The sequence below is a fragment of the Sander lucioperca genome, chromosome 8 (genome assembly GCF_008315115.2).
Source record: "Sander lucioperca isolate FBNREF2018 chromosome 8, SLUC_FBN_1.2, whole genome shotgun sequence".
Taxonomy (NCBI): domain Eukaryota; kingdom Metazoa; phylum Chordata; class Actinopteri; order Perciformes; family Percidae; genus Sander; species Sander lucioperca.
The window spans coordinates 27,703,716-27,714,177 of record NC_050180.1 but is presented as its reverse complement, the minus strand read 5'-3'; the positions used below and the strand labels follow the sequence as shown (position 1 = coordinate 27,714,177).

Below are 10,462 nucleotides of genomic sequence, written 5' to 3'. Positions count from 1 at the left end.
CTCTGTTCCTGTTGCGGCCACTCTTTCATTGTTAAAAAGGTTTCCAACCACTGCCAAACAGTCAATATATATCCAGCATGAGGCCGCAGAGGAAGGTTTAACCCAGCAGATGACATTCAGTACAGCATCATAATGATTGCCTCCTAATGAATTAAATAGCCCTGACATTTCACAGCACACCGCTTGTCCTTTTTCTGTAACTGCTCTGCTGTTGTACCCCTCTTTTAATGCCTTCTGTTGCTCTCTTGTTCTTGATCTTTCATTTGCATTGCTTTTCCATGTGCCTTCTGGCTTCTTGCTATATGACCCCCCCCACCCCCCCCCCCCCCCTCCACTCATTTCTATATCCCCCGCTCCTTGTCTCTCTTCTTCTCTCTCTGCTCATCGGTATGCTACTGCAGGCCCAGCTGTCTATGCGGGCAGAGCTGAGAGAGAGAGAGAGAGAGAGAGAGAGTCACTGTTTAGCAGCAGAGACAGGATCCAACTGGAGGGTCAGGACCCTAAATGACCATCCACGCTCACACACACACAGGCACGCTCAATAAGTCATACACTCACACTTCCCTGATGGCAGGGGTAATAGGTCATACACCAACAATGTAGGAAGAGAGAGAGCAAGAGACAGACAAAAGGAGAGAGAGAGAGAGAGAGAGAGAGAGAGAGAGAGAGAAAGCAGGATTTAGGAATGAGGTGGAGGTTGCTTGTTTAGTCATAATTGTCCTGTGGTTTGGTAGGGAGGCATTGAAAGACATTGAAAAAAGTAAGGGCCATTGTCTGCTGTAGAGGACTGCTTTTGCATATACCATCAGGAAGTTTCTTTTGTCCTAGAATACAGATGAGGGCTGGATGGATGACTGACTGGCTGCACTGTTATGGGAAAGAGAGATAGACTCATGCATGCACAAACAGAGCCTCTGGGTCTGTTTGAGTTTTCTCTGTTAGGCACACCAGCGTGTATGCAAGAACATCACACAACTATAATAATAAAAAATTGGAATTATTAGAGAAGAATCATTTTCCACTATAAAAAATATAAATTATTTCCACCTGTTAAACCAAAAGATATCTGGCCTTTGTATTGATTTAAACGAGTTTCCCTATATGTAGGCCTATTATATGGCATTTTGACTGTTGAAGAATCGAGATTTCTCTGCATTTGTGTATTTGACAGTTTACGTTTATATAATAAACTGATACACGGTGGCCCAGCTTTCCTGTAGAAAAACGAAACATTGGCAAGCACTCTTGTAGCACACAGCCTACACATGATTGTATCCTTCACATGTCGACTATCTTATGGGGCGAATGGGGAATTATTTTGCTTCTGATCTCTAATGCTTGTCATCATGAAAGTCTGTTGGAAAAACGAGGGTTCAAAGCTCTAATCAGAGCTATAATATTTATCTTGATGCTGTCAGGATTTTAAATAGAAGGAATTCCCGCTGCCCCTGATTACTGAGGCAATAGGGGTATTGATGGCTTTGAATCCGATGTTTATTCCCTGAACAAACAAAGGCATACTAAACTGATTGTTTAAAAAGTTGAAGATTAATCAACAAATGCAGGCAGAGAAAAGTTCACAACAACAAACAAAACGATCTCCAGTAAACCCATACAAACCATGGATGTATTAAACCCAACCAGCTGCCGGGCTATCGCGAGAAAGGCGTTGGTTGTAGCCATAGTAACGACAGCCCAACACAAACACCCTGAGCAGTGATCACAGAGACTGGAACATGCATGAAATACAAATCGTGAATTGTTGTTTTGTTAGTTTTAATTTCATGACTATAAAGTGAATTGAAAAGTGAAAAGATTGTGTTATCACAAGCTGGTAAAGCAAGAAGAGTCACGGAGAGCGTAAGGTAAGGTAAGTTTAGCTAGCTAGCTAGTATTCTCAGCAGTGTGTCAAGTTAACGTCCTTACCGACGCAATCCCAAGTTAGCTTCACGTGTAACGTTAAAGTTACGCTAGCTACTGGCTTTCAGTTAAATTCTTGTGACGTTTCTAACGTTATACCGTTGCTTAAACATTTGAGGTTAGTCACCACCATTAACTTGCTTCAGTCAAGTGCATATTTACACTTACTCCCCCCTGTTAATAAAACGTCGTTTGCATCAACGTTAGTTTTGGCTAACGTTAAGCTAGCTCTAACTTTACTGTTTACATTTAACGTTAGCTAGCTACACATTTAAAATTAAGCCAGACACAGTCCACGTGGGCAAATAATAAAATTAGGTATAATGGTCTAGAAATTGAAACTGTATTATTTCCTGTTTAAGCAAATCTATTTTTGGTTTGGACCAAGACAAGGAACACAATGTATTTTCAGCCATTGTTCCCAACAAACTAAGGATGTCCGTTGTGGTTGCCAAGGGATTTGTTCCCTCACCTGAAGTCACTGTTTTGACGCTGTGGCTGTGAAAGCTGCCAAAAAGAATGCCACATTGTGTCTTGTCACCTGGATGTCTACAATAGACCCTTTTCATGGCAGACAATTTCACTATAGCAGGAAAAGCACATGTGTGAATAATCATATCAATCATGGTTGCATCCTTTAATTTTGCCATGATTTTGTCTATTACTGGTATAGCTTCAAGTGGCACTTAAATGTGACTGAGCTATTGTTAATATTATTACTTACACATGTACTTTTCCCGCTATGACAAGTAAAAACGCCCTTTCTAAAAAAGGTCTGTAGCTGTCATGGGAGCTGCGTTCATTAAGGTTCTAATTTCAGCTCTACTATACTACTTAACAGTCTGGTGGGCAAATGTTTCATGTAGGGTACTAGCAAGTGAAATGTCAATGTCTTTGTTAAGAGATTACCCAACTTGAGCAAAACTTACAGTAGCTATTCACCTCCAACTAATTTCACTTTGCAATCAGCTCAGTTGCTTGCAGGTGTGGCTGCCTTCCTATTACTGTATAACATATATTATATCTGCCTTACTGGCTAATTTCCTTAATTGGCTTTTACTGCCTAACAGAGTTGCCAACCATTTGTCAAGCATATAAGTCTGCCAGATACAATTTTAAACACACAAGATTGCTTGTTTTAACTGCCTCTTATACATTTGAGCAAATCTGTGCCTGCTATTTTGTTCATTTCATTGCAACAGTATTCATTTATGGCAGTGTGTGATTTAGCCTGGGCTCAGCGTGATAGCCAGTTTTATGCTATTACTGTTGGTTTTTATTGCAGAAGAGACTCTTTGTAAAAAGCACAGTGGAAGACGCAGGAGGAATACCTGATACCTCAGAAGAAGAGACATGAATTTAAATGACTTTGTGGTGCTTCCTAACAACAAGGCCAAATCCGTTAAGCTCAATGCCAGGTAAGATGAGATAAGATCAATGATGTGCATTTGGTAGAAGCCCATTAGGGTTACATGGCTGCTATACTATTTCCACATTTTTCCATTAAAATTCTGCCCACAGAATTACTATTTCACAAAATGCCATTTCAGGCAAGATAAACCTTGTGACCTGGATTCTGATCATTTTCAATGCAGTGAATTTGTTTTATTCATAATGCCCAATGCAAAATGAGTCCAATCTCCTACATAGTTTCTCATTTGCCAACAAGTAATTGACTGAATTGATGTCTGGCTTGGTGGTACCCTGAACCAGTGACTAATTGATTAAAGTGTTGATCAGTCATGGCAACAGGGATCTGCTAGTGCAGTAGATGAATTCAACATATTGATGAAAGCCTGGCTGTCCAATCTGACGGAGTAGGTCATTTGTATGATTCATTGTTGATTGCACATATGTGTGTGTGTGTGTGTGTGTGTGTGTGTGTGTGTGTGTGTGTGTGTGTGTGTGTGTGTGTGTGTGTGTCGCCATAGGAACCTGCAAGAACTGCACATGGGGACAGTGACTCTGGCCCAGGAGAGCAAAGAGATGGAGGACAAACTGCAACAGCTGAAAGAGAGCATGAGTAAAGAGAAAGAGGAAAGAGGGTGAGTATCAGTGTTATAGTTAGTGCACTAGAAAAATGGAGATAAAGAGGAGGTCGAGGTGACGAGGAGGAGAGATGGGCAGACTGAAGTGGTAACGAGGGAATTGGAATAAAACAGTAGAACACCAAAGAAGGAGATAATGTGACTTAAACAGTCAGTGAGAGAAGATAGTGAATAAGTATGTGCAAGATGGGCTGCAGCAGCGGTTACATAAAAACACAAAAGGGAGAGATTCATATTCCTGAATCAAGTTTCAACTTAACTGCACAGATAAGTTTACTGCCAATGTTGTCTGCGCTCCATTCCGTGGAATATCTGTGTTATTAGTTTGTTGTTGTTCCACACGTGTGGGGTTTTATGTTGTAAACCCCAACAGCAACAGGGTCCATCTGTCAGTCTGTCTGACTTTCCAACACTTTAACCCAGAGCAATATCTCAACAACTACATGCCTGATTCCCATCAAATTGAGTACTGGAATATACACTCGCCTTGAAGATTATTAGGAACACCTGTTCAATTTTTCGTTAATGCATATATCTAATCAACCAATCACTTGGAAGCTGCTTCAATGCATTTAGGGGTATGGTCCAGGTCTAGACAATCTCCTGAACTCCAAACTGAATGTCAGAGTAGGAAAGAAAGGTGATCTAAGCAACTTTGAGCGTGGCATGGTTGTTGGTGCCAGACGGGCTGGTTTGAGTATTTTCCAATCTGCTCAGTTACTGGGATTTTCATGCACAACCATTTCTAGGGTTTACAAAGAATGGTCTGAAAAAGGAAAAAATCCAGTATGCTGCAGTCCTGGGGGGCGAAAATGCCTTGTTGATGCTAGAGGTCAGAGGAGAATGGGACGACTAATTCCAGCTGATAGAAGATCAACTTTGACTCAAATAACCACTCGTTACAACCGAGGTATGCAGCCAAGCATTTGTGAAGCCACAACACACACAACCTTGAAGCGGATGGGCTACACCAGCAGAAGACCCCACCGGGTACCACTCCTCTCCACTAAAAATAGGAAAATGAGGCTACAATTTGCACAAGCTCACCAAAATTGGACCTTTCAAGACTGGAAAAATGTTGCCTGGTCTGATGAGTCTCGATTTCTGTTGAGACATTCAGATGGTAGTCAGAATTTGGCGTAAACAGAATGAGAACATGGATCCGTCATGCCTTGTTACCACTGGGCAGGCTGGTGGTGGTGGTGGTGTAATGGTGTGGGGGATGTTTTCTTGGCACACTTTAGGCCCCTTAGTACCAATTGGGCATCGTTTAAATGCCACAGCCTACCTGAGCATTGTTTCTGACCATGTCCATCCCTTTATGACCACCATGTACCAATCCTCTGATGGCTACTTCCAGCAGGATAATGCACCATGTCACAAAGCTCAAATCATTTCAGATTGGTTTCTTGAACATGACAATGAGTTCACTGTACTAAAATGGCCCCCACAGTCACCAGATATCAACCCAATAGAACATCTTTGGGATGTGGTGGAACGGGAGCTTCGTGCCCTGGATGTGCATCCCACAAGTCTCTATCAACTGCAAGATGCTATCCTATCAATATGGGCCAACATTTCTAGAGAATGCTTCCAGCACCTTGTTGAATCAATGCCATGAAGAATTAAGGCAGTTCTGAAGGCGAAAGGGGGTCAAACACGCTATTAGTAGGGTGTTCCTAATAATCCTTTAGGTGAGTGTATACAATATTTCATTTGGCATGTGCTGATATTAGAATTGTACGATTATCTTTCGGCTATTTATTGGCAAGAATCTGGCGATACGATACGTATCACGATTCAATATATTGCAATATATTTTGATACTGTGCGTAAGGCGATATATTGGGATTTTTTAAAAGTATAATTTTAGAAAAACTAATATTTAAAAAAAGACATGATGTTCATAAAAGTCAAAGAAGTTTACTTTAGGTAAACAATTCAGTACACAGAAAATCAAACTGCCAGTTTGGGATTGTGGTAAACAGGTTCTTAGTGAGCTAATGTTTACATGCTAAAGTAGGCCAAAGCTCAGCCGTAGCTACATTGTTTTTTGTTGTTGTTTTTTAATCTGTTTATTGATGGAAATTGCACAGGAAATACATAGAATAAAGTGTGTATCAGTATAAAACATTTTTCTTCAAACATCCGTCATAAACATCATTCATCAAAATGCCTTGAACTAGCATTACAACACTACAAATAAAAGATTAAGAGTAAAGTCAAATCTAAAATCAAATGTAAAATTAAAAACATGCAAAATAAAATAAAGATTTAAAAAAAAAAAAAAAAAAAAAAAAGAGGGTGGGGGGACATCAAGGCATGATATCGAAATGCCATAGTAATACTGATAATAACAGCCTTAGTAAATCGTAGCATAAAAGTAGGTGTTTTATGAGCCTGTGTACCGCGCATTCTCCAAAAAGAAAGAAGAAAAAAGTGGAAATGTAAGGTAGATCAAATGGGTTCAGACTCCAGTTCTTTTAAGTTCTGAAAGTAGGTAATGATGGGTTGCCATCTCAAGTAAAAGTTTTTCATTGACCCTCTCAGCATAAATTTAATTTTTTCTAACTTAAGAAAAAGCATAACATCCTCCAGCCAACGGCTAGCGATGGAGGTGTGGTGGATTTCCACCCTAGAAGGATTCTACGGCAGGCAAGCAGAGAGGTAAATGCAATGACATCGGACTGGGCTCTAGTAACTGTTTCTGAGAGGATACCAAATATTGCAATCAAGGGGTTCGGTTCGATGGTTATATTGAGAGCCTCAGATAAAATTTTGAACACCCCCGACCAATATATTTCAAGGGAAGGACAGGACCAAAAATCGTGAGTAAGATTAGCAGGGGAAAAAGAACACCTGCTACAGCTTGCATCAGCTCCTGGGTATTTTTCAGCTAGCTTAGCTTTACTGTAATGTGCTCTATGTAGCACTTTAAACTGAATAAGTACCAAGCGGGTACAGGATGATGATGAATTGACTCTCGTCAGTGCACCTTCCCAATACTCTCCCAGATCAATTCCCAGCTCGTCCTCCCGGCTAGACCGCATCCTGGCTAGGTTATGGTTCTCCAAAGAGATTATTTTCTGATACAATACAGACAACAATCATTTTCCTGGCTTTATAAGAGTTAACTCCTCCCAGGATTCGTGCTGGTAGGGTGGGGAAGGAAGAGTAGCAGATTTTGAGAAAATGTCATATTTGAAGATATTGTAAAAACAGTTGTCTAGGGAGGTTATGAAGTCTCTGTAGATTTTCATAACTGTCTAGGACTTTAGAGTTGTAAAGGTCTTGAAAAGAATAAATACCCCTCTTCCACCACTCCATAAAGGACAAATCCATAGTAGATGGAGGGAATAGGTGGTTTTTATGAATGGTTTTTCCTCACACAGCATTTGACGTATTTGTTTTTCACTTAAAGTAGCTATTTGTAACTTTGAGTTTGTGTTGATTCTAGCTGCCGTTTTGGACAAAAGTGGTACTGTTTTTACCACACCTGCTGTCGTAAAGATCTTTACGGTGCTGTATTGCCCACTGTATAACCGAGTAAGCAGTACCGGGAGGTCATATAGTTGCGATGAATGTTTTGCTCAGACAGAAAATCATTCATTTACAATAAGAGAATATGTTACAGATGCATCGTTGCATTTCAGGTGTTGCATACGGTAACTTAGCCTGCTTTGGATGTATTGTTGCAGCAACCAACGTAGTAATAACTTTATATATAGAGCATTTCATGAAACCCAAGGACGCTTCACACAGGTACAGGGTGACAAAGGAAAAGAAAATAGTAGGACAGCACAAACATGGACTAAAAGGAATAAAAAGTCTGTGCTAAATGGAAGGGGGACGCAATTTAATGTTGGCTACTGACGTACAACCACATCACGCAATCTAAAGTTATTTTATGAATGAAATAGACATATTAAATACCTGAGGGCCAATAATTTACAATCCCGTTATCGTCTCCATCTGTTGAAAGCCCGACCGAGTGTTACTCGGATTTCGCCAGTCGTCTTTCACTTTTCCCTTTTAGCTTTTAGTTATTCTTTGTTTAATTTCCTTCTTTTTTCCTGTGATGGCCCTGCCCCAGTATCACCCATAACTACAGCAGATAACTTCTCAAATAAAATTAAAATACAATTAGGCCTATATAAAGACATCTCCTCCATCTTTTACCCGCATACTCCCTAACACAGACTTTTCCGGTGTTACACCGAAATCTGCGACCCGTCCAAATGTGTTACTGTAGCGCCGTCTACCTGCCGTTAATCATTTTGTGACTTTGCGGTAAAAATCTGACCCGGGCAAAGGCATTAATAAAAACTATATAAAAATAGCATTCTTTATACGGTTAGTCTCGTTTGTTGTAACTGGTCATTTATGATCATCAGATGAAAAGTTACACAGTTTCAGAAACATTAAAAAGTTATATTTGGTCACTTTAAATTCTGTTTAAAAAATATGTATTAAAAACAGCCAGTGGTGGTTATGACAGAGATGTGTAACTAAGTTTAAAATGAGTATTTGGTTCTGTTGTCTTTGGCTGTCACAATTTCGAAATATGTTCAACTGATTCTAATGCTTTCCTGTTAACAGTTTCTTGTTTTAAAACTAAAAGAATTATTGTTTTATTTCTTTCTTTGCCATCACAATACTGCTTTCTCCAGCGTTAGCCATGACAAAATAAGGAAGAAAATGGCAGGCCTAACCATGTTAAACTGACTGAAGAGTTGTAACCACATGTAACAGCCACACACAAAAGCCAAAAAAGAGTTATTTAATTTTGGCTGTAATAATAGTCGATACAAGCAAGAGGGACAGAGTGAAGGTGAACAGAGCGATTTGGGACATAAGAGGCTTAACGTATAAATGCTGAAAAACATCAAGTCTAGACTGTCATAGCTAAACACAGGGAACAGAGCAGGTGACTAATGGAGTCAGTGAGGGAGGTAGAAGGTGGGACGAAGACTGCAACAGCTGTAAAAGCTCAAGCAACAAACAAAGTAGAGAGAGACACTGAGTAATAGAGATAGATGGAGGAGGGGATTAAATGAGTGAGAGGGGGAAGTCGATGACTTCTCTACCTATAAAGGTCAAGAAAAGGTTGCCATGGAATGAAAAAAGGAGCAGTCAGAGAATTGAAAAAGCCACTAATAAGAAGTAGGCTCACATAGTGGACTATTCTAAAGGTCAGTGGAGCCCTACCGAAACTTGGTCACCTTGTATGCAACTTCACTCATATTCTGCCTTCACTGGTTTCAACAGTGAAATGATGCAGTAAAATACATAGGGGAGCTAAGCTTTGAAATAAAGCTAATAAAGTATTGCCCCAAATATCCATTTTTGTTGTTGTTTCTCTTTCCTTATTTTCCTCAAATTATCAAAACAAATTGTACCTGTCTGCCTGACATGTTTTTGTTTGGCCCCTGTAATTGCCGCTGTATTTTAAATAAGGCTTTAATTTGTTTGCAATATACCATACATGAACTGTTGCAACTCTTTAGAGTAATTGCAGGGAATTTACAGGCTCATAGGCACAGTGTTGCCCAGCAAATGCTTTTTTTTCTATAAATATATAAGATATATAATATAATTTTGAGAGGCTAAGGCATTGATAAAGGCGAGAATTACAGTGATCACATTAAGTGATAAAGGTGAGAAGTAATTTTCAGTGTCGTTGAAAGTTCTAGTTCAGCAGAGCGTGCTGTTCCAGAGGCTTTTAAAAATCACACTTTATAAACAGATGAACTATATGATATTCCCATGATACTGTTCAGTTAGCTATCAGATCACAAGCACCTGCCCTGCACATATTTGAAATCGAAATGGTAACTCTCTCCTCACCTTCATTTTTTTCCTCCAAAATTAAGCAAAGTGATATAATAACAGTCCGATAATGAAAATTACAACAGCTTTGAGCCTGGCTCAAAATCTCCGCCATCGCCACCGGTTGATGCGAAATGCATTCTGGGATACTTGGATAATCCTAAATCTCCACAAGTCAGCTCTGGTCATTTGGACTGTGTTAGACTAGATGTGGACTTTGAATTGGTACAGTACGCAGAAAAGTGGCCTTTTGTATTGTTTCAACCCAGTCTCACGGCAGTTCGTGAAATGGTCACGTTATTTAATCTATTGATTCGTGTACACGGACACGTTTATCTCGTTTATTTCGTGGTGGTCAGCATGTATTTTAAACTAATGTATTTCAATGGGAAGCCTCTTTCGTGATCACAGCATGACTACGGGAGCGAGTAGTATGAAATGCCGAAAATCCGTGGACAGGAAGACAGTGTGATCATGTTTTCTTTGAGGTAGATGTATTTTCCTCCTGTAAAGGCCAGGCCTGCATGTAATGAAATTGAGTACTGAGTCACTATGCAAACTGATCATAAGCAATCGAAACAGACCTGTCTCGACACATTCCATTCTATTTCTGAGTTCTTGTCAAATGACAAATGATAGGTGTCATCATGACAAAAGAAATTATG

At 39.8% G+C, this 10,462-nt stretch overlaps 1 protein-coding gene across 4 annotated transcripts in view; it reads left to right on the top strand.

Moving 5' to 3' along the window:
* Nucleotides 1-1,666: 1,666 nt before the first annotated feature.
* Nucleotides 1,667-10,462, top strand: part of zbbx (zinc finger, B-box domain containing) — a 58,484-nt gene continuing 49,688 nt past the window's right edge. For all 4 annotated transcript variants that reach the window (XM_031290886.2, XM_031290887.2, XM_031290888.2 and 1 more), the window contains exons 1-3: nt 1,667-1,865; nt 3,206-3,338; nt 3,852-3,965. In XM_031290886.2, the coding sequence (XP_031146746.1) occupies nt 3,274-3,338; nt 3,852-3,965 (179 nt within the window). In that variant the 5' untranslated portion in view covers nt 1,667-1,865; nt 3,206-3,273. The remainder of the gene's footprint in view (nt 1,866-3,205; nt 3,339-3,851; nt 3,966-10,462) is intronic.